At 34.5% G+C, this 27,743-nt stretch overlaps 1 protein-coding gene across 1 annotated transcript in view; it reads right to left on the bottom strand.

Annotated features, from left to right (window-relative positions):
* Nucleotides 1–10,678: 10,678 nt before the first annotated feature.
* The window catches only part of LOC121374450 (receptor-type tyrosine-protein phosphatase epsilon-like), a 33,631-nt gene continuing 16,566 nt past the window's right edge, over nucleotides 10,679–27,743 (bottom strand). Inside the window, exons 7-21 of the mRNA XM_041501552.1 lie at nucleotides 26,970–27,057; nucleotides 26,430–26,506; nucleotides 25,909–25,945; nucleotides 25,350–25,447; nucleotides 24,921–25,046; nucleotides 23,134–23,279; nucleotides 22,365–22,500; nucleotides 21,684–21,830; nucleotides 21,289–21,322; nucleotides 20,904–20,968; nucleotides 17,783–17,899; nucleotides 17,170–17,295; nucleotides 16,116–16,273; nucleotides 14,448–14,586; nucleotides 10,679–12,323 (exon numbers count right to left, since the gene is read on the bottom strand). Of these exons, the coding sequence (XP_041357486.1) occupies nucleotides 12,237–12,323; nucleotides 14,448–14,586; nucleotides 16,116–16,273; nucleotides 17,170–17,295; nucleotides 17,783–17,899; nucleotides 20,904–20,968; nucleotides 21,289–21,322; nucleotides 21,684–21,830; nucleotides 22,365–22,500; nucleotides 23,134–23,279; nucleotides 24,921–25,046; nucleotides 25,350–25,447; nucleotides 25,909–25,945; nucleotides 26,430–26,506; nucleotides 26,970–27,057 (1,581 nt within the window). The 3' untranslated portion in view covers nucleotides 10,679–12,236. The remainder of the gene's footprint in view (nucleotides 12,324–14,447; nucleotides 14,587–16,115; nucleotides 16,274–17,169; nucleotides 17,296–17,782; nucleotides 17,900–20,903; nucleotides 20,969–21,288; nucleotides 21,323–21,683; nucleotides 21,831–22,364; nucleotides 22,501–23,133; nucleotides 23,280–24,920; nucleotides 25,047–25,349; nucleotides 25,448–25,908; nucleotides 25,946–26,429; nucleotides 26,507–26,969; nucleotides 27,058–27,743) is intronic.

Consider the following 27,743-nt stretch of genomic DNA (forward strand, 5'->3'; position numbering starts at 1 on the left):
ATAAAATACCACATTTCTACAATTTCAACACAGTGCCACGCCCAGCCCTGTGGCTGTTTATGTCTCCCCCCCCCCCCCCCCCCCCCCCCGGCACCGGCTGTAAATCTATGTACTTTTGCCTGTTTGTGCCCCCTCTCCCGTAAATCTGTATGAACTATTCAATATGGGACTGTAACCGTGATACAATCAACAGTTTAAAAAGGAACCCTCGACATGTTGGGGGCAAAACTAAGTCTTAGAAAATAATAAGTATATTCCGTCCAGTAACTTTAAAAACAAAACAACCCGTACAATAAAAAGTAGGTTTTCATTGGTATATAATAGTTTAACATTACGTTTTGTACCATTTTAAAATGTACAAAAAAATATTCAACACAATGAACTGGTTTTGTGCATTATACACGTTTCCCGCTATTCAACTGGTTGTATAAAACAGATATTATTTTTCAAATCAAAGCATATATAGTTTAATGGCAGAAAATGTCGAATATAATAAATTACTTAAATGCCCATGATGCCCATAGTCCTCGATAATTGCTTCGAGCTTCGAGTTTATTGACAATCAATACAAGGATTGGGATAACCCTGGCAAGTCTTTCACTTGCATGCCAGACCAGCATCATTTGTCAAACATACAATATCTGATTCTTGGATTATTTCTATATAGAATCATACCATTGCCGATTGTTGAGAAAGTTATTACACATAGTATATCTAACATAAACTACATTTGAAACCTTGTTTTATCCATTACGTTTGATTCCAATATAAAGAAAATATAAACGAAAAAACCCGTCAGCTTTTGATACATAATATTGATGAAATAAATCCTGAATGTACGGATTATTCCAGCGATATGAAGAAAATATTGGTATTCGTTGTTTTTGCGACATATCTTCAAATCTATGGAGTTGTAAGGTGTTCGTGTCCTGTGTGTACAAACACTGACCACTTCAGTCACATTATAAGACGAGACACTGCGCTGCATAGCACCTTTAAAATCTTTAAGGATTACGGGTTTTTGCGTTGTGTGCAACAATGTCTTTTCAGAGTCAGATGCATGTCAATCAACTTTGATGTTTCTACGATGATATGTGATTTGAACCAAGCAACCACCGACGCGCCTTCTGTCAAGCTTGGCAGTATTTTTTCTGAGATTCACAATTGGCCAAAGGTATGCCACATACCACATATTGGTTAACGTTGTATAATCTGTAGTAAGTATTCAGTTTTCAGTTTAAAACTTAATATTATATAAAGTTACTTTTATTATTATTTCTTAAACTATTTTCTAGCAACACAAATAGTGGTTTTATAATTCAGTGCCTATTATATATATATATATATATATATATATATATATATATATATATATATATATATATATATATATATATATATATATATATATATATATATATATTGTAGCGGCTTACTCTCCAGTGTGAGAAGCACAAATGTCCACTCAACAGTTCCTGTACGATTCAGGGCGACACTGCTGTGTGCACTCCAGGTAAGAAACTTCAGTACAGTTAAGAACACTAGAGCTAATACATTATCCTCTCAGTTAGTTTAAGTAGTATTTGATCAATTTGTAGTAATTATGACTGATATGTTGCATAGCCTCATGTTGCAGTGACTGCACCCACATTTAAAATGGACACAGTCTCAGAAATATTTATGTTATTTCTGGCCATTTTCATGGCTCACAAAGTGTATTTGACAGTAAGGGTGGGGGATGGTGGGTGGCATGGGGGATACCGTTTGGTCCATAGAATGGAGAATATAAATTTGAGGATATTCGAATGCTTATTTGCTATTCAAAATATGCCAATAATATTTTTAAGTATTCGAATATCTGTGTGTGTGGTGATTGTAGTGGAAAACGACTCTAGAGGAGATGGATAATGCGATTTCTTTGATGTCTAAGATCAGGCCTGTAGACTGCTAGCCACGTGGATTCAGTTGGGAACATAAAACATGTCTACATTTCAGGATAGAGTATTACTAGCACGTCACGTGGGCGGCTGAAATTAATAATGTATATTTGTTATCGGTCATACTTGTTAGTGGGGTGTTTTTTTTTTTTTTGCTATTACTGATTCAATAACAGTAGACGATAATTCAAAATATATAGCTATATTAGGTACCAAGCAGACATTCCTGCATTATGTTTTGTATTTGTTTTCTTTTGTAACTTGCTTTCATTACAGAATTTAAAACTTTAAAAATTCGTTAGTTTTAGTCGGTTGTTACTTAGTTAGTATTCGAATAATCGCTCGTCATTGTCATCGAATATTCGAATACCATTTTCAGACCGAATACCGAACATTAGTAACGATGCTGTTGTTAAAACAAACGGTAAAACCGTTAACGCATTTATGTTTGTGTCGCTATGCAATGTAGTTGCTCCGGCCAGTGCACCACGACTGTTGCATGAAATATGTGCTATCCTGTCTATAGGCTGGTGCATATAAAATATCTCTTATTACTAATTTAAAAAATGTAGCGGATTTCCTATTTGTCTCTCTCTCTCTCTCTCTCTCTCTCTCTCTCTCTCTCTCTCTCTCTCTCTCTCTCTCTCTCAAAATTACCAAATGTTTGAAATCCAATAACTGATGATTAACTAATCAGTGTGCTCTAGTGGTGTCGTTAAATAAAACAAAATATGCAATGTAGTGCCAAACGAAACGTTGCTCGGAAGAATAGAATAGGATAGATGTTTAACGACACCCCAGCACGAAAAATACACCGGCTATTGCGTAAATGCAAATGAGTGATGAGCAACATCAGTGTAAAGAACCAAACGTTAATAAAAACACAATGCAAATAACTGTGTGAAAAATACAAATATCACAGATAGGTAATATTAAAATTTCTGCTCAAGAGAACACACTGAATATTTTAGCAGACATAGCAACCTGCACTCGTGAATCAAAGCCAAAACTCACAATAACAGGTAATCGCAAAAGGTATGTTTGCACGTGTGTGTGTGTGTGTGTGTGTGTGTGTGTGTGTGTGTGTGTGTGTGTGTGTGTGTGTGTATTTGTTTGTGTATATGTGCACGTATGCATGTGCATATGTATGTAACATACCTCCTTGTAAGATAAATGGTGCCTAACGGCCTCGTAGAATACTTTGTTTGCATGCGGTGTTTATGGCTGGTGGAATTAACTTGATATACCAAAAACATAGTATGGTTATCAACATTGTCGTAAGCTACGAGTTGATATCTACGTTTTCATAAATTATTGAAATGATATATGTACAGTGTCTTTGTTTTTATGCTATCCGCGAACCGTGCGTGACCCGTGTCCGTTAATTTTGGCATCGCTTTTACCAGTGATTTTGCATGGAATGATGGAAGCACGTAAACCGTCAATAAATGACACTATCCGATGTTCTTACCGTTTCCTTTCAAAATTAATTTCTGTCATTATGTCTTTACGAATGGGAATATGGAAACGACCAACTTTCACACGGATTCGCAGTTTCACGGAAAGTCTAGAAATGGAAACGCCCCAAAAGAAAGAATGCATCATATTGAATTTCATTTTTTGTTCTATCTTGTAATACACAGATGCTATTTCACCACTAGACAAAGGCTACACCAAGGCATCGATTTTGTCTTTCTACTACAAGATGTACGCACAAAGGAAACCGTATAACACGGCCAGATCTATGTGTTCCGGTGATGGCGGACGACTTATGGAACGTGATTCAGCACAAAAGAACACCTACATTAAGGATATTATAAAATGTAGAACAGTAAATCACCGTGTTGTAAAATTAATATATCCACATGCTTATAGTTTGACTTTCAATGATAATGTTACTTTCAAGGTGTAATCATTCTAATTTGTAAGTTACCTAAATAACTTTTTATAAGTATACATTAAATAACATATCTTTTAAACATTTCCTATTAATATAGATCTTTTGGCAGTAAATAAAACATAGCACACACCGTGACACGTGCAACAACACTTGCGACATGGGCGCGGCCATGACAGTTGGATCTCGAACTAGTAAAGCATAGCTTTGAACCAAAGTCAATACTATTATAAATGATATAATTATTATTAACCGTTACTATGCATATATATCTTAAATCAAGTAGTATTGTGTATAACATATTAGTTATTTTATTTCTCATTTATAAGGAAATACATATTTGTTGTTGGGTCTGGGATGTAACAGTCATTTGAGTTGCAGCTATAAATAGCGTGGCCCAACGGCTTCACGTCACTTGATCACCGATTGCGCAATATGTAAGGTTAACTTTATTTTTGGTTCAGAGTATTATGTTTTTTTTCAATACTTTATATACACTGTAATATTATCTAAAGTTTAATTTAGCGATAATTATTTGTTTATGCTACTGGTCACTGATATTTGTCATAGAATTAGATATATAACAGAAATGTTATTTATAATACAGTTCATAAAAAACAGAAATCGTTCGAAGAAATACAGCTATCTCCCTTCATTGATAACAGCAACATGAAATGTAGTTGAAGAATGAGTGTGTGTGTGTGTGGGGGGGGGGGGGATACTGAAAATCTCACACAGGTGATTTTTATACAAGTACTGGACATGGAAATTATATTCAAAGTGACATTATCATTGAAAGCGAACTATAAACATGTGGATATATTAATTTCACAACACACCCATTCACCCCAAAGCCAAGTACCTCAATCATTCCTTGTGGAAGTTATTATCAACCACCCACGCAAGGTCCAAACGAAGCAAGCAAGCAAATACTCATTTGATATTCGGTTAATAATCCCCTTAAATTACAATTACATAGAAAACAATTACGCATGATGTGGCTAGGTGAATTAATTTTGCAACAGAATGAAACATTACACAGCTAGGACAGCATATTTTCCAAACGAGTGCGCCTCTAGCCACTACACCATTTCCTCAATTACCCATTGAAGCAAAATAAATCATTTCATTTAATCGTTATACTTTAAAATTTAATGTTCTGTTAAGGAACGTTTCGTTTGCAAATATACATCAGTATTACGGAGTACATTAAATACTGTATGAATCATATTGCAAACATTTTTACACAGTTAACATTAGCTATGATGAATATATGATTTCTGATTATTGGCTAGGTATACATAATTACATTATATTAGTGACAAATTAAATGCATACATTTTTCCAAAAATATACGTTGATGCACTATTTCTTAATGTGGTACTGAATTTAATTTTAACTGTAATGGTCGAATTTACACATCCTGTTTTTGGTAAACACAGGTGATAAAGCACTATCAATAAAAGTAATTACACGCGTGTAAGACATAAACAGTTTTAGAAAACATATTGTTCTCAGTTACATTCAGTGTTTTGTCTTTCATACTCTATATTCAAGACTGACAGTTGTGTACTTCGGAGCTACACACGATGTGGCAGCAGATGGCTGGCGATGGGAGTCCAGTAACACAGAGCTCGAGTTCACGGATTGGGCGAGTGAGGAGCCAAACAGCAATACAAATGATGAACCCTGTGCTGCGTTTTGGGGATACTTTGGCTGGAAATGGAATGACGTTAGCTGCAGTGAAGACCATTCCTTTATCTGTGAAATACCATCCACATAGGACACTTCAAAGCGAAGTCAGTGGACGACTAATAACAACAATAATAAAACAATAATAAAGACACTACTACTACTACTACTACTACTACTACTACTACTACTACTACTACTACTACTACTACTACTACTACTATCCAACCAATCAATCAGTCCTCTTATACTTTCACCGAAATAATATATTTACAACTATATTTAATATAGCAGTAATGTACATACTTAGTGAGCCATCGCGCCGATACCAGACTTCATGCATCCACGAGTCCATCGGCGAACTAATGGACAAAAACCATTAACCACTAAACATTGTGGTGAATAATCTAACGACTGCACTGCCGAGACTGGTTTTATGTTTATATTAATGCGATATACGAGTTTTGTCTGTTCTTATTATGATGGACTTCAGTGGAATCAAATTCAGTTCACTTCTACTTTGTTATTTTCGTTTTGTATTTCTGTGTCTAGTGTTTGTCCTGTGGTAATATTAGATGTTTGATCGTAAGTTGGAAACGTCACTGGGTTTTTAACAGATACTTATCAATACTAATTCATTCACCCACTATCTGTCGGTGTCTGTTTATCGATCTCTATATCTATCCACCTGTCTATTGCCCCCTCCCTCCCTCCCCCATTCTCTTTCTCCCTCACTCTGGTTGTCTATCTATCTGTTTATTTCTCCATCACTTCCTCTCTTTGTGAACCTAATTTAATTACAACACACTATTTCAGTGAGATACAATACATTTTTTTTTTTTAATCATGTGCAAAAACATCATATATAATTATAATTGTAAATCTAATAAATGGCATACGCCCAGGATCAGTTTTAAATATCTGAATTTAAAAATATTAAAATGGTAAACTATTCATAGACGCATGTATGTGTGTATCAGGTTAAGATTCCCGTCAAACATGGTTTTAATGAAGTCCAAAAATATGTAGTTTAGAAAGTGCTATGGTTAAAAAAAGAGAACGTATATATAGTTATCAATAATGGCTGGTTAGTCCACCAACAGAAATGTGTGGAATAATTGAAATTCGATGTTTGATGTATTCAGAATATGTTCTGGCAAATTGACAATGCCCTTCGTTAAAACCCCCCACAAAAGCAACGAACAATACAACAACATGGGGGTTAAAAAAAAAAAATCTTAACAAATTACCATAAACTTTTATAGATTATATACTATTATTATGCATGGTTGAAGACAAATTATTTGAAAAGCAAGGCGTACTGTTACTGGTAATCATTAAGTGCTCCCCTGCGTGTGCTGTAACCTCACCGTGGTGCAGGGGTGTAACATTCTCTTTGAGAATGGCCAATACAGCACAAAATTGAAGTTTTGAGTAGAATTCAGTATCCGTAAAATTCTGTGATATTTGTGTTTTTGCACAGTTCTTTACACTGTTTTTGTTTGTCTTGAATTTGTATATTGATGTTGATCATCACTTTATTTATTTGCATTACCATAGTTTGACACCCAATAACCGATGTATTTTTCGTGCTGGGGTGTCGTTAAACATTCATTCATTCATTCATTCATTAAGTGCAGAACTGGCTTCCAAGTGCTTTACAGTGAGTGACTATTCCATTAGTTGCGTTCATCCCTATATTTAAACAAAAGACCGGAGATGTATCCCAAACAAATTAAAACCTAAATATCATTTTAAAAATATGTCTTTTAGCTTTACTCATAGTACGGGCTCCTATATTTATATGTGTGTGTGTGTGTGTGTGTGTGGGGGGGGGGGGGGGGGGGGGGGCAGGCTGGATTTTGCCCGAATGAAACGAAAATGCCCAAATTTGCCACCACCACCCCCGGTCCCTTTCCCATCTCGTACGCTTATGACTTTACTCACATTAGAATTCATGGATTCTCTTTTGATGAAACGGACTAAATTGAAAGTTACAGTTTATTTTATGTAACATACAATAACCGATATTTCAGTACTTTATTTATTAATGTAATCTAGTGGTGTTGCAAGTTCTGACATGTAAGCGTCAGAGTAAATCCACTACATTTTGCCATTAGCAGCATGGGATCCTTTATATTCACTTGACCATATATGATTCCTGAAATATTCCCAATTATATTGATGGGATATTGTAATTTGAGATGGAACTATCATATAATAATGTATAGAGTACAATATAAGTTGTAGAAGCATCACGAGGGGTATATGGCTTTTTTATATACCCTTTGTGTGTTCTTTTATCCCGAGCCGAAGGCGAGGGGGTAAAAGAGCACACAGAGGGTACATCAAAAGTCATATACCCCGAGAGATGCTTCTACAACGAATTTATCTTGCCGACATGTTAAACCATATAGCCAAATAATCAAAATAACGCCAAACAATAATTGTTAACAATTTATTAACTGAGCCGTACCACGCGGCCGCGAACGAAACCACTTGCCAGTGACGAAAAATAGTTCCATCGATAAACGAGTTTTTAACTTCAAATGTTTGTAATACGAAATTGTCTGAAACAGATATTAATAATAAAAAATATTTAAAAAACTCACTTTTTTTTATCAGAAATGTATGTAGTAAAAAATAAAAAAACAAAACAAAACAAAATACCCCCCCCCCATAAAAACAACTGTTGCTAATCGCGCATTAATACAATAACACCACGACCGTAATTAGGTGGCCGAGTTCAACATTGCAGCTTTTAAAAGTATTGAAATAGTGTATTTTATAGTAAAAATTAAATTAATTATGTATACTTGATTGATTATCAATGCTATTTATAATCTGATTATTGCTTTAGCGTTAACTGGGGTGGCTGGAAACTGTTGGAAATTACAGACGGGGTATAAGAGAATTTGGCTCCGCCCACAGGGGTATAAGGGATTTGTCCAACGGCAAACAACCAATGAGATTAAAGAATTTTACATGAAGGCGAGATAAGTAATGTTACTACAGTTGTTGACGTGGATAACTAAAACCTAAAATTAATTAAGTCGGCCCATATTAATTAGTAATATGCTTAACCGTAAATAAAATGTGTTGAGTGCGTCGTTAAATAAAACATTTTTTTTTTTTTTACAATATGATTTTTGTTGTACTCTGGATCAAACGATTCCTCCAGCTCTCACACCGACTCGGTAAAATATACAAACAAGTACGAATAAATTAGTAACCTACTAGCCTCAGTGATGTTGTGCTTAAGCCGTCAGACTTAAGGCTGCTAAATATTGGGTTTGCATCCCGATCCCGGTACCGGCTCCAACCCAGAGCCATTTTGAACGGCGTAATATGGAGGTGTACGACCAGTACCCAGAATTCTCTCACATTAACTACTTACAGTTACCACTGACCCACTGTACTGTGCCGATAATCCAGAAAAAGGAGGTGAGTGTCCAGGGCAGCGTACTTGAACCGTAATTGGATACAAGCACGAACATCCAGTTAAAACGTAAAGTAGACTGGACGCTGCCTACTCTGAATACACGGGACCATTATACACAAACCCATTTATTTAATGCAATTCATGTTCACACGTACGTGTTAAATGTTTGAGAAATATTGAATATATACATAAAAAAAGAAAGAAAGAAGTTTTATTTAACGACGCACTCAACACATTTTATTTACGGTTATATGACGTCAGACATATGGTTAAGGACCACACAGATTTTGAGAGGAAACCCCCTGTCGCCACTACATGGGCTACTCTTCCGATTAGCAGCAAAGGATCTTTTATTTGCGCTTCCCACAGGCAGGATAGCACAAACCATGGCCTTTGTTGAACCAGTTATGGATCACTGGTCGGTGCAAGTGGTTTACACCTACCCATTGAGCCTTGCGGAGCACTCATTCAGGGTTTGAAGTCGGTATCTGGATTAAAAATCCCATGCCTCGACTGGGATCCGAACCCAGTACCTACCAGCCTGTAGACCGATGGCCTACCACGACGCCAACGAGGCCGGTAAATAATATATACATAAAGTATAATCGTTAGAGCTGCACTTATGCCAAGTACTGCAGCCCGATTTAATGGCATCGCTCATGATTATTTTAGATACACTAATTAATGTGTGTAACTGTTAATGAAATTTAGACCTATTAAAAATAGACTTACATTAAAACCTATATGTTCACCAATATACCAAAAAGGGAAACAAATCAATATATGTAAAATAATACGATGCGTATTTCTGTACAATAAGTATACAGTATAATTTATAAAAAATAAGGGGGGAGGGGGAGGGGGGTGTTCTATGTAAATGAACTGCTACACGTCTTGAAATACCAATGTGCGAAAACCATTGGTTTACGTTAAAGGTACATTCCTGAGTTTGCTGCATTGTAAGATTTTTTCGACTTATAAAATATTTCTACGATTACACTTACATATTAAATATATTTTCTTGTTTAAAATATCAGTGTCTGTGTATTCAATGTGTTTCTGGTCGTCTTAATATTTGTAAAAAGCCCAAACTGGATTTTGTCTTCAAATAATTTCGTACGTACGAAAACATATATTTTAGGAAATAAAATAAAATTTAACCCAGTACAAATATTAGAACGATCAGAAACATGTTTAATATACAGCCACTAATATTTTATTCAGAAAGATATATTTGATATTTAATTACAATCGTTAAAAAGTCTCTGTTAGTCAATAACATCGCAAACATTGCAGCAAACTCAGGAATGTCCCTTTAAAGTACTACTTCGCCATCAAAACAAAAGTCTTATTTTTCTGTGAAAACTAAGAATGCGTTAATCTACTCACCAGTAATATATCAAAACAATATAACACATTTAAAATGCATAATACAGGAGCGTTGCCAGCTTTTCAGAAGGGGAATAATTGAGACACTGCTAGGGTGGTACGGGGGCATGCCCCCCCCCCCCCCCCCCGGACGACGCCCTTGTAATAGAAGCCGTAAAATTGAAGTTATAAGTCGGTGAATAGAAGACTCAGTTGTTAATTTAATTCGTGATATATAATAATAATAATAATAATGTTTTCGTACGTACGAAATTATTGGGAGGTAAAATCCGGTTTGGGCTACTTCAAGCATTAGAACACCAACAAACACCTTGTAAATACAGACACTGGTATTCTAAATAAGAAAATGTATTTAAGTTGTATGTTACGTCATCAAAAAGGCTCTGTAGGTCGGAAACATTTTACAATGGTTGTAAACTCAAGACTGTCCCTTTAAAGTTAACTTGATCACAATATATGGTTCCAACTTTAACTATGCGAGGACTTCCACTTGTAGCACGAACCTTTATCGGAACAAAAAGAAACACTTTCTACAGCTTCTGAAGGTGCACACAGACATGTATTTCAAGCAAAGAACTAAGTATTTTATAGAAACATATGCGTACGAGCTCCCATATTTGTAAGGGGGAAGCTATTTACACAAGTATACAAAAAACAACAAAACACATATGTAGGAAAACATCCATATAAGTAAAAAATGTTATTGCGATGTATGTAAACAGATTGCGATACGTATTACAATACACTACGGAAAGTTCAAAGCATTAGTTTGCATTAAACATAATTTTTCTTAAAAAACTAATAATATAATCAGTAACTGTCAGTTGCTGTACCTAATGTTGCACTGGAAATATTCAAAATTCATACGAAACAGACCTACATCACTAATCACATTTATTGTCTGGGAGATGGCGCCATGAAAGCTAAAACTACCAGGGCTGTATCTGGTGTCCGACAAGATTGCTCTTATCTCTGTGATATTTGCGCGCAACTCTGTTTTCACATTTTGGTATTTTCGGCACAATATTATTTGTAAACTGTTTTAGTCTTTTAAACAATCGGCAACTTAAAACTGACATTCATTCGTTACCATCAAAATGACCATGTATAAGTTAACACATCTGACCTAAACATGTTTCAGGGAAGGTGCCAAATTGTTTTAGACAGGGTACGTCAGTTTTTAAAAACACAAAAAACCCTACATTTACCCCTACCCTTGCATATTAATGAGTTTTTAAAATTGAAAAGAAATCAAAGGCATAATGACACGGATTTTAGGACCTTATTTCTCTAAAACTGGATAATAAAGGAAAATTACAAGAATGTTTTGAAAACCAAATCCAGCAATCGCATCACTTTAACTGAACCATGATGGAGTGAAATCCATGTCAATCCTCTTCGCAATTTTAGTTTTTGAATTATGGCCCATTGCCATAATTCAATTATTTTCACAAAATGTTATTAATAAGTGAAGTATGGTGGTTATGTAAATGTTTGAGTAAAGTACATTTAGGAGGAAATCAAATATCTGTTCGTTTAGGTAATACTTTGTTTGGCCATTTAATAGGTCAGTGGTCTGTGACAATATGCCTTTACGCTCGGCCCTTTTTGCTACGTAAGGTCTCAAACAACAATTTACAATCTATAAATCCAACAAATCAATATATAAAACTGTTACAGATAATAAATGTAAGAAACAAACATGTATGTACATTCTGTGAGTATTGGGTATGCATAATAATCATGAAACATGTTTGAATATTAGGGAAAAAAGCTCTAAATTGAGATAAAGATATCATAAAATGTCACACGGCGTATTGGAACATCTCCGTAATTGCCAGCATCATCGGCAGCAGTCAGTTGCGTTTTAAAGTCTATCTCACTTGCTCGATGAAGGGCAATTCGCATAAAGCGAGGAGTCTTCAAGCTTCATGAAGGCGAAGTTGCAGAAGAAGGTAAAGTCCTTCTGAAATGTTAAAACGACAAAGTGTATCAAAGGCCCTGGTGCAAAAGTGTAATGCATTTTTTAGAAGTGTCCTTTATGTCTAGCTGCACAATGTTCTGTTGCTGCTGTGTTTTGATTCTACATCATCTACAATTATGTTAAGCTAAGAACCACACTGGCCCGCACTCGTACATCCCTGATGTCTAAACGTAATATATACATATTTATTTTAAGGCATTTTAAACCATTTCCGATCCTTCTGATCTGGACTCTTAGATCTGGACTGTCCAATGCCATGTTTGTACTTACCCGATGCCGAACCTAGCAAACATTGTTATAGAACCAATGTCCAGTCGACTACCGTACACACATCGTGTTAAATAAATATTGCGTACAAAGATGAATTCTATAAACCCAAACTTAATGTATGTGGTCATTTTTAACACGACAGTCATTTTGTTTTGAGGAAAACCCAGTATAAGGCCACCACACCTCATCTAAACTTTCCCGGTTTTATCTAGTAATATATATATTTTTTTGTGTCCGTCAGATTCATCTACATCAACACATGTGCATATATAATTTAGACATATTTGAGAAACAATCGGTGAAAATCACTTTTTTAATCCCACAGTACAACGGCAAACATGGCATAGAGATATATATACACCACTGAAGTTGTGACAAAACACTACACAGTTGTGTGTCATAAAAAAATAAAACCCGCTATATAAAAATAATTGCAGGAATGAAGTCAATGTAGGAAATCCCTAAAATCTGTGACCTAAAACAGCCATTAAGTGTATATATAAGAGCTATTACTTAAAGCAGCCATTAAGTGTATATATAAGAGCTATTACCTAAAACAGCCATTAAGTGTATATATAAGAGCTATTACTTAAAACAGCCATTAAGTGTATATATAAGAGCTATTACCTAAAACAGCCATTAAGTGTATATATAAGAGCTATTACTTAAAGCAGCCATTAAGTGTATATATAAGAGCTATTACCTAAAACAGCCATTAAGTGTATATATATGAGCTATTACCTAAAACAGCCATTAAGAGTATATATGTAAGAGCTATTGCTTTTGAAAAATAATCTCATGATAGCGACACATTGAAAGTTATATGTAAGCACTGCAATTAAAGGTATGCAGATGAGGCTCACATAGTTAATTAGAGGGGTACTGGATGAAGGCATATTATCATGGTATCAAAGGTGATATCCTAACATCTGGATAACAAAACAATATGTTTAGATGACATATTTCAACTGTTATTTTTTATATATAGATATTAATTTATGGATATATAGAGAATACTACACGACTTTCAGTTTAATACCATTTTTAGGAATGAGTTCATTAGAAAATGGTATCTAGCGAGCGAAATCGAGCTGGATACCATTTTCTAGTGTACTCGTTCGTAAAAATGGTATTGAACTGAAAGGAGTGTAGTATTTTATTTATTACATACCTATAATTATTGCTTAGCATTCATCAAAAAGTAATAAAAGTAAACATTCAGAGCAGCTGGTGTTCGAGTGTCAGCATAGGCCCCGCCCACAGTCGAGGTTAATGACCTAGATTTAGAATTCACAAATGGTTTATTTGACGGCGGTTTTAAAACTACTTCGTATTACACAAGTTCAGCTAACCGTTTTTCGATAACGTTTGCGAACTATTTTGACTGGTTTCCGAAATGGTCATTATTTTTAGCATTAACTTGATTAAACGCATAAACCAGTTTGGCGGACGTTTATCTGCTGTCTGGTTGGCTGAACTCAGCACTGCTTCCGATAAGAAATGTACAACATCTTATGTCACTTTGTGTTGACCCCATTCTCCCTTAATACTCTGTTGGCCAATCGCGTTAGCGTTTATATCCCAACTTTGTTAAGGAAAATGGTATATCACAATGTGACGTACGATTCTGTTATTAAACTCCGTTATCTCTCACAGATATGTAATAAAATAGAGTATTACGTTTTCTTAATATCATATTAAGTACACTTAATAGTCTATTACTACTTATGGACATCACATAGGGGGAAAATGTTTCTCAATGGTTTGGAGGTATATCGCTTCAAAACGTAATCGTAATCTTCAAAATTATAAATTGTTGCTAAAATTCATCTTTACCTTTGTGAGTTTTACATTCGGAAGCACGGTCTGAAATATCCTGACGTTGTTGAATATCTCAACTTCTGTGTCCAGCCTCATACCAGTCATGATGTTGTTTGTGATACACAGAGTTATAGCGTTTTTAGCCTCAGATTTTCTGTCGTTAAAAATCAAAACTATGATGTTACGTAATAGACAAAACATATGGTATTGCATACAGTATTCAGATGGATTTCATGTAAATGTAGAATAATACAGAATTACATTGTGAGAGTATGGCAGTAGTGCCTGTTCATCGTGCTTTTTGTAAGGGGATAATTATGTTTTTCCTTTAAACTAAAGTCCTAATCAAAAGTATACCCAACCGTTGTTTTATTTATTACATGTGTTTTATGGAAATCACTAGAATGAAAACGTAAACACGTTTTAGCATTTTGATGACGTGTTACTATTTATAATAGTAGGCATTATAAAATAATTACGTTTGTCATGATTATATAATGATAACCATAATACAATACAGGTTTTAGGTTTTCATTTTCAAAAAAAATTTCATGAATCATTTTTAAAAACCCACAAAACGTGAAAAACAAAATACAGGCAAAACATAAAACATCTCTAGTTTTGATTAAGACTTTAGCAGCACATGCATGCAGGTAACAGTTGTAACAAATGAGGTCACTTTGTACCTACATCAATTGAGAACTCCACTTGTAGTATTTTCGTGTTCATTGTTTGTATATAATAATAGAAAATAACACTAATAAATAGTGGAAATATTAGGAATATTGTTACCGGTATTGAACTTATTGACAATTAAACTAGTTACATGTACATTTAAAGCATCTTTCACATTAGAAACATTTGTATAAACATGTGTTGTTACCTAGTCATATGGTGACAAGGTAGTGGGACTTTTCTGTCTTTATTATATTTGAATATACATAGTTTTACATTAAAAGAAGAATGAAAATAAACACAAACATGCCTAAAAAGCTTTCATGAAGTATTCAAGTTATATAAAAGAATATTTTAAAATATGTTTAGTTTCAATAGTGGGTTTCGTCAAAGTGAAAGTTCCATAACAGTCTGTATTAACACTATTATTATGTTTGTTTAGTGAGTGAAAACGAAACCAACCTGTACACAATCGTGACTGGGTGTATTCTGTATTAACACTATTATTATGTTTGTTTAGTAAGTGAAAACGATACCAACCTGTACACAATCGTGACTGGGTGTATTCTGTATTAACACTATTATTATGTTTGTTTAGTGAGTGAAAACGATACCAACCTGTACACAATCGTGACTGGGTGTATTCTGTATTAACACTATTATTATGTTTGTTTAGTGAGTGAAAACGATACCAACCTGTACACAATCGTGACTGGGTGTATTCTGTATTAACACTATTTTTATGTTTGTTTAGTGAGTGAAAACGATACCAACCTGTACACAATCGTGACTGGGTGTATTCTGTATTAACACTATTATTATGTTTGTTTAGTGAGTGAAAACGCTACCAACCTGTACACAATCGTGACTGGGTGTATTCTGTATTAACACTATTATTATGTTTGTTTAGTGAGTGAAAACGATACCAACCTATACACAATCGTGACTGGGTGTATTCTGTATTAACACTATTATTATGTTTGTTTATTGAGTGAAAACGATACTAACCTATACACAATCGTGACTGGGTGTATTCTCACGTTCTCTTGTTGCGACTGTATCTTCTCCATGATTGTTGTCAGACAGGATGTCAGTGTTGAAGAATCAGTTGTGGGCAGCCATCCATCGATACTGTAATGTTGAATCTGTCGCTTCTCTCTGTTTCCCTTAAAGCATTTTACAAGTTTTAAGAGAAAACAAGACTACTTTAGTAATGAACACTGGATTCACAAATACATTTTAAAACATTTGTTAAACATATTATACAAACTCCAGTGAAACGCACCGCCCAATTTTCAGTTGTTATTGCTATCGCTATAAACCACACAATAACCTTAACCTTTACGATTGTACAATTCAGGGTTATGTATTGCTTAGCTGAATATATGCAGTCATACAAAATAATTTAAACGTTTTTTTCCTCTTATCCTGATTGCGTTTTCATTGTAGTTTAATGTATTTAGATAAAGTTTATTATACTCAAAACAATTATGGTAGTGTCAAAGACTTTAATATGTAAATATATACAATTCTTGAAATTTTCAGATTTTAGTTAAGAAAAAGGACATGTGGATATGTTCTATAGCCCCGCATGGATGTCCTTGGAATAAATTCCTCTATTATCAGCTGTAAAAAGCTCAATGCCGTCAGGTCTTGACGAGCATGCCCGTCTGTCTGATGTTCGTGACAAACTAGTAACATGTTCAAATTTATATCTGTTCACAAGACAATGTTTTGATAAGCTCATGATAAAATGCATCAGTAAAAGACTTGGGTAAAACAAACAAATGAATATTTGTTTCACACCATTTTACACCAACATGTGGTTATTGTGACATTTTGTTAACAAAGACATAGAAAGGAAACATTCTATCATACAAACTGTCTATATACTAACATTGTATTTGAATGTGGCCTAATTATAAATAAGATCGAATGAAAATCGAACAATGATGCATCTCAAAAAGAAAACAAAAACTCATGATCTATTTTAAAAGTTATATATTGAAACGTACTGGACATTGCAGGTTTAATTGTGGACATTTTGAAATTTTCGCTTTACCTGTGTTTCAATTTGCAGTGTCTTCTCCGTTATCTGATTAGTAATAGACGTCTGTTGAAGAGCAGTGATTGTTGTCTTGCCGTATGTCAGGGTCTGACTTGGACACGGAATCATGTTTTTGTCGGTCTGACAATGTGAAAGAAAACACATATGCATTATATTTGAAATCAATAAACAATCTTAAGTACCTTAATGACGCAAAATGACGTAAATCCAGTATGGACGTCATTAATGTGAACCAGTATTGTTTCATAATTTGAATATCCGAGTAATGGCTGACTGGAATTACACTTGAACATAAACGCAAATTAGAGCTGAATATAAAGGTTCTTAAAACGACGATGAATTGAGCTTGGGATATGATAAAAGGATCGTTTAACTCGTGTATTTTGGTATCGTCACTATGCTATATTAGGAGTAAGAATAGTGTACTATGTGAACCTTTGATTTAATTATTAGTATATTATATTGATCTCCCGAAGCACACATATAATGAAGTCCATGTATCCTATAACTGGTAAACTCTAACTAGAGTATTACTGCGAAATAGTTATATAGCATTACGTTTCTTACTGTAGTTTACTTTTCAGTATTTTGTTGTTGCATTGCTCACCTCATTGCTCAAGGTAACGATGGTGTAAGACTCATTTTCTATGACAAGTTTCCAGAAACTTTCTTCTGTCCCCTTTTGATCTGGTGTTAGCAAGTATCCATGTTTCAAGAGTTTGGACTACAAAAACACACAAAAAACACGTGCTATCAACAGAAAAAGAATATTTATACCCTGTGATAAATGAATTTTTACTGTGATTACTCATACATACCATCATTTGTTCTGGTGATCTAAATTCTACATGCCATATTATCAGATACACACACATACATACAGACAGGAAGATATGCACATACGTATGTCAGTATAATAAACATACCTTAATATATAACTAAACATAAACACACACACACACACACACACACACATATATATATATATATATATATATATATATATATAGTCAATGCGGGGTCAGTCTGTACTATCTGGTGGGACGAATGCTCATAGTGATTTCTGTCATGGCCTACATCCTTATAGATGAAACATTTATGCAGGACGCACAGCTTTGTATGTGTAACTACCCGTTTTGTGACCCTACCCCCATTTCCGTCTGTTGTAGCTTTACAGAATGGCTAAAGGGTGACTATGAAAAGCAATATAAACATTTATCAGGACATTTAGGTTCACAAACCTTGGCAGATTGGGAGGTAGTGTATTGGAAAATTCAGATAACTTAACAATATTGAAACCATTTGAGGGTTAGGGTCTCATGTAACACTTTTCTGTAACGTTACACACGTTTAGGCTTAGTACCCCAACTATTCACTTTCAAGGTTGTTATTGCAATAGAAGCTCATTCGAACATTCTGTTATTAGTAGTAATATATATATATATATATATATTACATTAAAAAAAATATATATATAATAAAACTACTACCAACAGTTCAGTTATTTAATAATATATATATATACACACATCCTATAAATACATTTTTGTTACAGGCCTTTCTGAATAATCACCCATTTTATAACCCTACACTTTTTTTCTGAAGAGCAATATTTCAATAGAGTATCAAAATAAAACACATTATAAAACAAGGCAAGGCAAAAATAAGGTAAAACAGGTTCATGGATAACAATTGTCAGAAATAGAAGCAATGTTATCAGCCCTTGTTTGGTAGGATCTCACACAACACGCTTATTTTAACATTACGTGATGCAATTTCCACCATGCCACAATTAATTAAAGTAATTTCACTTTAAGTTTAGGCTGACACCCTCAAATGTTCTGTTTGAGAGATTTTCCTGCACACAAACCTACACTGGGCTGCTAAATTCTACTTGTCCTACTTTTAAAGTGAATTTGAAGTTATATGTTGGTGAGACGCCATTACAATGTCTCATTAGAATATCGTCACAACATTTTATTTAAAATAATATAAACCCATTAAAAGTCTGTTTTATTCATTTAAAATCCCAGCTGACGAGGAATAATATAGCTTTAGGTGTCCTTACATTAGAGGTACTTTAATATTCTTCAACTACCATTTAGTCTTATATAGACGAACCTAGCTTGGAACAACACTGATGGACTGGAGGTGGCTAAATTTAATGTTTCCTGTGAATGTGTTGGATGACAATCACTGTTAATGAATGCTACCGATGAAACTACCCCCCCCCCCCCCCCCCAACATTTACCGGAACATGCTTGAAAATAAATAATCTCATTTGGAGACTAACAAGGTAGACAACCACAGATACTCTGACAATGCAAAGTTGGACCGAATTCAATATGAGTACCAAACATATCAATAGGAACCATCGCAAATATACCTATCTACTATCAATTCATCAGGTAGAGAGCTAACGATGACAATTTGAACCAGAACATATCAGATTTTCCCATGAAAACCACTAGGCAACATTTGAATGTGATTTCAAGACTTTTATGTAGGTATTGTTGCTGAACATGTAGTTGATTCATGTGAGTTAAAACGTTCAAGTACAAGTATAGTATATAACTCTAGATGTCTTATGAGACTAGCCTGGTCAGTTTACTATTTGGGCAGCAAGCCAACCAAAGAAAAAACCAGTATGGTTGAAGAATGTGAGAACAGCAATATGACTGCCTACCATTTTGCCAAGATTTGCCAAAGTTAAAGAATCTCTGGAAATATTTGTTAAAATGTCTGTGCCACAGAAATGAAGAGTGTTCATCATTTGTGATGCCTCATTGTTACATTAATGTATTGCTTAGTCTTCTATGAGCATGTCATGTGGGAATTGCTCTTTAGTACCATTAGATCAGTGATTCCAATGTGCTCTCCTTTGACAAGCTGTATTATGAGACATACACACTAGCTTATTAAGCACATTACCCATCTTCCAGATCAGGCCCCTGATATGTATGAAGCCTTCGGATTGGCAGCATCTTTGGTCAGATGTCTGGCAACAATATATGTTGATGAATTCCTATTAATCAAACCACTAATTTAAAGTGAACAAAGATATCCGGACTCAGAGGTTACAATAGGGTTCTGGCTAAAGTTTGTTTCTACAAACAATATAGTAGAACATCAACGTGCCATCACAAAGAGTTTCCAAGGTGAAAGGTTTAAAGGGATTATGAATACATTTCATTGTACTGGTAGTAAGCCTCATTCAGAGTTGAGTAAATGCCTTTGCTGAGAACATCTGTACTGCAAAGGCAGTTTCAGTGCACACTGCCATTGACGTGATGAAAAACAGTGCTATGCAACCTACAAGGGTGAGTGACTATAAACAAGAACAAATATCATGACACAATTAGAATACGAAAAGCTGGACAAAATTAGTCTTTTTATACCAGCAAAATGAACTGAAGACCAATCACTGTTTGCGTGCATCACTGAGCTGGCACAAGGCATGATTTCCAGATACCCTTTAAAATGCATTGATACCACGGATCATGTGAGCACTAAAAGGGGTATAGAGAAAAACAAAGCAAGCTACTTTAGCTATCACGTTGCAGATGATTTTGACAAATAGTCTACTAGAAAATTTACAAATTGCTCAGATTTGGGTCCTGGGTCATGGACTAATATTCATGCATACATATGTAGACATCTAACCATTCACACACAAACAGCACATACATGCACACGTACATACAGATACATAGTGTAAAGTTGCATACTGGTGGACACATTACAACGAAATCATGTCTGCCATCAACCAAGATTCGATACTTGTCTGGAACATCTGTAACAAAACAATATGTAATTAGTTATGATGTAGCCAGATGGCTTATATAATGCACGTGAGCCCACATACCTATCCAGTATATTAACTAAAACAAAAGCACAATAGCTACCTTATTTTAAAATTCAACTTCTGTCCACTTTTCATTTTCTGATATAAAGCAAGTTTGTGTACCACGACCATGATTAACTCATTTAAAATTAACTGAATACGTGATATCTATAGCCACGCAATAGTGATACATATGATATAAACAGAAAACTAATAATTAGCATTTAAAGAATATAAAGTACCTTCTATATTACATATATAAAACTAACCTTCATATGGCGAGTCATCCAGGGCCACTATTTCCTGAAATGAAGTTATGCAAATTCTTATTATTTCAGTGTTGTACAGATTTGTTGTTATATAATATTTACATATATGCACATTTCTTATTTGTATTAACACATAATAATAATAATAATAATAATAATAATAATAACACAAACGAAATTCACATTAATATCCGAATATGCAAATAATAAGTTACCATGATCATATTGTCAATGGACTCAGACTTGTACTTATATATTACGTGTATTTTGAAATTACATTTATTTTTATGAAGTTACTGAATCACAATAATCCAAACCCTTTTAATATATTACCAAATATGTGATAAAAGCTTTCAGTTAAACTAAGTAATAAAATAGGACATGTAACATTTTACCTGTGCTAGTTGATCAATTGTTTTCTTTCCCATGACCACAGATCCCTTCTGTTTTGCATATTGGTGTTGAAAATCTTGGCTGTTAAGGCTAGTTTTACCAAAATTGGCTAGTTCAATAAGGGAGACAAATATAGTTTCATAGTGTTCCTGTTCGATAAAATAAAGGTTGATAATATTACTATGTTACTATTTACTAAGTAATAAACCTTTTTCAAACTGACCAATCAAAATTATTACACTTACGTATTACGTATTTTCAGTCTCTGTAACTATACTACTCATGTTTATATTGATTTTGTAATCATATTAAGAATTTATATTTCTATTCTTTGGATCAGTCATGTGCAGATATATGTTCAAATTGCTGATGACTAAATTTGAACAACACCGTAATGCATGATCAGGGCCGAATATCCACACAATTCAGAGTCAAATGGACATTTGGTAAACTCTTGGATGACACTTCCAGATCCCTTACTGGATATTGTATTCATCTTGCTTCGCCACAAAGAGTACTGCCACTCCCAGACTAGTTTAGTAAATATCGTCTCTGGTCAACATTTACTAATCGAGTGAAGGTACAGACCATATTTCACATGAATATATCACCTTGTATTCTCTAATGATAATGGACTAATATATATATACTAAAGTTCACTATTATTGAAATGGAAATCTTGCCTTCGTTTGTACGACGCCCTTGCGTTGATCTCGCATTTGTTTCATAATCCTTTTGACATCAACACGTCCTGTAATATCCATCTGATCAAGTAGAATGTCTAGAGCAATGTAAGTTCCAGTTCGACCAATCCCTGCACTGAAATCACACGTTATGTTTAACGTTGATTAATCTCCATATACGTCTATGAAAATCCACGTTATATTCGAGTAACATTTTAATTAACGTAATTTTGTTTATATACCTTGAAATCTCAAATGCAATAAACCATCCTGTTTGGATGAACATAATCTATATACATCCCAATGGTGGAATGCTTGCCTGGTGTGCGGCAGATCGCACGGTTGACTTAGATTGTCCTAATCTTAACTAGTACTCCACGACTGGTAATATCAAAGGCTATGGTGTGTACTGTCCTGTCCATGGGAAAATGCAAGTGAATGATCATCATTGCTTCCTTTCGGAAGGAGTAGACTGTGTGCCAGTAGTGGGTTCCATCCATATCTCTCCCTCTCCACCCTCTCTCTCTCTCTCTCTCTCTCTCTCTCTCTCTCTCTCTCTCTCTCTCTCTCTCTCTCTCTCTCTCTCTCAGTATGTATGTCTCTCTGTGTGCCCATCCCTGGTTTTCTCTCAGGATGTGAAATAACTATTTAAACATCATATTGGCGTGGTTTATATTGCGCTCCTCTGTCATTAAAAGTATTATGTTTCGTTCTCTCAGTCTCAACAGTAAAACAATATTACATATATAACTTAATGTAACCGTGTTACCTGCAGTGTACGAGGATGGGACCAGTGAGTGTTGGTTTTGTTTCACGAACTCTGAACATAAACTGTATGAAGTCGTGGACGTTGGGAACTCCATGGTCAGGCCACGAAATGAAGTGGAACTGTTGAAACGTCTTCGATTGTCTAGACTAGGAAACCAATAATCAAGTCTGAATGGTATATGCCACCAAACCAGATCTCATAAACACATACCACATGTGCTAAGCAACCTTTGAGTCATTAGTATATGGAAAAATGTGTACACAAATAAATGGAAGAAAAAAAGGAGCATGGAATATGTATTTCAAATATAACAGGAAGCCTCCCGGACTACACTAAACTAATTTGATACAAAATTGCGTGCTATTTTTAGGGGAATCAAACACACGTCTCAATCACAATATATGTTAAACTAATTCAAAGTACACGAATATCATGTTACAGATCTCATTAGTGACAGGCATAGTGATATTCTGAGATCTATATAAAGTTCAGGACATTTCAAATGTGAATAAATTGAGATGATATTTAGCAGAGTGGTACCCGAAGATGCGTGTTGAAAGGCAAATCGAATTAAAAACCATAGAATGCGACTTGAGACAACACGAAAGTCTGCAAAAGTTGTATTACCTTTCGATTCCAAACTTTAACTTTGAGCCTCGACTTCAAACTTGTTAAGTACGGTAATTTTGAACATGACGGGTCCAGGTAGGAATTTAATAACCTTGATCTGCACCACGTACAGCAGATACACCTATCGTGTACAGGTGGTCGTTGTCAATCCCTTTAGTGTTCTTCTCACTGTACGACATAACGATGGGTTGCGTCCAGTTTGTAGTACACTCTTTTTGCATATTTCTCGTGATCCATAACGTTTCCATCACATTTCGTTGTCCAAATATATCTTTTCGAGTTTCTTTGAGATGAGTACATTCCACCAAAATGTAGCGTACCGTCACGACAATAGTAGGATATATAGCTAAGATTGCTAAACGCAACGTTTAAAAAGATAAATACACCATGGATATAAATATTACCACCCTTCACCCTTAAAGTAAATCAGAAAAAATGGTGGTCAAGGGGACTGTCCTGAGTTTGCAGCCATTGTAAGATGATTGTGATAACAGAGCCTTATTGGCGACTACTATTTCATACTAAATACATTTTCTTGTTTAGAATACCAGTGTCTATATATCGAATGTGTTTGCGGTCACACATTAATGTTTGTAGCACCAGTTTTTACTTTAATTTCAGATATTTTTTTATCCTGTTGCGAAATTATTGGGAGGTAAAATCCAGTCTGGGCTACTAGAAGCAACAAACACCTTGTAAATACAGACATTGATATTTTCAAAAAGAAAATGTATTTAATTTGTATGTTTCATCACTCTTTTAGTAGAAAAGATTTTACAATGGTTGAAAACTCAGGACTGTCCCTTTAAGCTGTTCGTTTCAGTCATAACGGGAAGAGTCTTTGACTATCGTAGTTCAGCACAACAACAAAAAATCTGGCTATTTTAGTAGGACCCAGCACACGTTTCAAACACAATAGTAGCTGGTACATTGGACTAGATCGAATTAAATTACAGGAATATACTGGCCAAGTGAAACAACATTTTATAAAAACGAACCCTGTCACATGTTGACCAATGGTAGGACTGGTAGCATTAACTGTGGTATTAAATGTTGGGCGCACCTCGAACTTTAACACGCCGAGATACTATTTAGTATACTGCTACCTCTAAGGAACAAACAACAACACAACTATGCACAATACACTTCAGACCAACCTTTCTATGGGTGACACGAAACTTTCTATACACGTAGTCAGTTCTTTCGTCCGTCTTAATGACATCAATTGTAAATAGTCCAATATTAAGCTTATCCGTGTCTGACCAGTATGCTTCACACTTTTTCTGAAAAACAAAATTCAGTTTATTATACGAAAATATACAGCATGTATGTGGTTAAATAAGTTTGTACATCGTGTGTAATTAAAATCTATATTATATGCGTTTTTGTTATTTTGTTAAACACTGCTGTACAGATATCATTTTTGTTTAATACATCTCATAAGCGTGTTGCAAAGAACACATAATAACAAAAATGCTATAACAATATTTTACTGGCTGTTGTGTGTATAACAAAGTAATAACATACTTCCTTCTTAAATACTGTACCGCCAGAATAATGCTGTGTTTGTATTATTAGCCATGTACCTTCGTTCCTTCATCAAGATTTGTTAACATTATAATATGTCCACAATCCTTTTCCCAAATCATTCGCCAAAAATCTGGTAAGGTCTTTTTGTTTGGTGCTGAAATATAAGGAATTTATTAAAATAATAACAATAATAATAATAATAATAATAATAATAATAACAACAATAATAACAAACATTCTGAGAATACTTCTGCTAAAGCAATACACGTCCACTACCGGGACCCACCTATACACAAAATGTTAGCTCAGAATCATGAGGCAGTGTGAATACAATATTCGATTGAAAACCGTATGTGGAACAGATGGATAGACGCCAGACGGACAGGAGGACGGAGACAAAATCTAGTCACACCCGGTTGGTTCGATATGGGCTAATAATAATAGTAATAATAATAATAATAATAATAACAAAACACAAACAACAACAACAATGTCAATTAAAAAACCCAACAATAAGATTGATGATGAAACAGTTATCACAAACAGAATTTAATGAGATGGATATCTTAAAATGTACTGTGTATAACTGTAAATAGCCTTTCTTTTAGGTCATACCTTGAGCAGCAATGAAATAATTCCTTTCTGCATATGCCTGGAAAATGAAGAAGAAAACATGTTGATCGCAGCAACACCGGTAATTACATGCAAGTCATTACTGTGTTCACTGGAATAGCATAAATATTGAAATATCTTATGTTTTGATTTTGTATTTTCAATACTAATTAGTTAATAAAGTATGCCACAGATCATAATTATATATTATTTACCATCAGTGAGGACATTATTAGATTTTATGAACCAACTGAATTAATAACGATATTGATTTGTAATGTGATTTTTAAACTTAAATAAATTAATTCAATCTCGTGATTTTGCATGTTCGATTTACTTTTTTCAGGATACTGATCAGCTAAATAATAAATAAATAAATACATTTTAGCTTATGGTAAACATGAATTATATACATGCCACGGAAGCAACGCAGTAAAATATATGTACAAGATCAATCAATTTTCAAAACATAATGTGTCTATAATTATGCAATTCAGCAAAAAACACCTAAAGATCACACTCACATCAAGGAAGCTGGCGTTGATGTAATCAGAATGTGCCTCACCTGGCAACACCGACAATACCACGCGGTTCTGGTCATCTTAAAAACAATCAATCATTTAATTTAGCTAGTAGTTCACACGAAGACATATTGAAGCTGTATATATGTATAAAACCATTTTACAGTCGCATTAGGTCCTACTATCCAGTACATTTACTAAATTGCTAAACTAGTTTTCTTAGTTTGGTATCCCCAGTACACGTTGTAAAGAGACTAAATTACCGAAAATTATTATCCTTAAAAAAATACAACGAAAAGAAATAGCTGTTTAACACATTAGCATTTAATAAAACATTTTAATGATATCTGGTCTATAAAAGACGGAAAGATGCGCATTACATACCGTGACATTTGATATACCAAACGCTGGGTGCTGGTTAGGAAAGGGGGATGCAAACATAGTGAGGGCGATAGATCCTACGAACCATCGCACTTCAGGCAAACTCTCTACCACTGAACTACATAAACCCCGTCCTTAACACAGAAACAAAGACCATCATACAAGGATAATAGCCCTGGAAACGATTCTTCGGCCTGTTGTCCGGAATCTGGGATTCGTTATACGGCAAGCTGAATCCACTTGGCAATTTCTGAAATAGAACCGAAATGTGACGCATTAAGATTAAAGTGCACGCACACATACTATAAATGTCCAATATTAACCACCAACTTTATTCTGCAATACATATTTAAAGCGTGAATTTGTATCTGCATTTGGAGAAGCAAAATGCCAGCCATTACTTCTTGACGATAATATGATAAATGTTTTCAACTATACATTTTCAGGACCATACTTAGTGAAGGGGGTGGGGAAATTAAAAACAAAAACCAGTCATATATAGTAATAAGGGATTAACAAGGTGAGCATTTAAACGTTTTCACTATTATTTTCACCCTTGTTAAATACAACCATAATGATCAAATCAGGAACGGTGAAATTCAAATTAAATATTTATCTTCTAATGATATAAGGTGATATGTAAGAACCGTATCATTAAATAATTGTGTACAATATATAATAATGGTAAAAATAAATGCTGCATGATATCTTTGTGTCAGTCATTTGATATGTCCACATTGATAACTAGCTTTTTGTCAGCCAAAACAGTTTTACTCTACTACGTCTAAAAATGTAACTAATATGTTATTAAATGTAAGCATACGTAAAATGCAGTGTCTCATACATTTGTCATTTTACCATTTTGAATACATCATCCACATTACGTTTCTTACAGTCGCACCCATTCATCTTTAACTTTTGGCTGCATTGCCTCAT

This window comes from Gigantopelta aegis, chromosome 6, assembly GCF_016097555.1.
Source record: "Gigantopelta aegis isolate Gae_Host chromosome 6, Gae_host_genome, whole genome shotgun sequence".
Taxonomy (NCBI): Eukaryota; Metazoa; Mollusca; class Gastropoda; order Neomphalida; family Peltospiridae; genus Gigantopelta; species Gigantopelta aegis.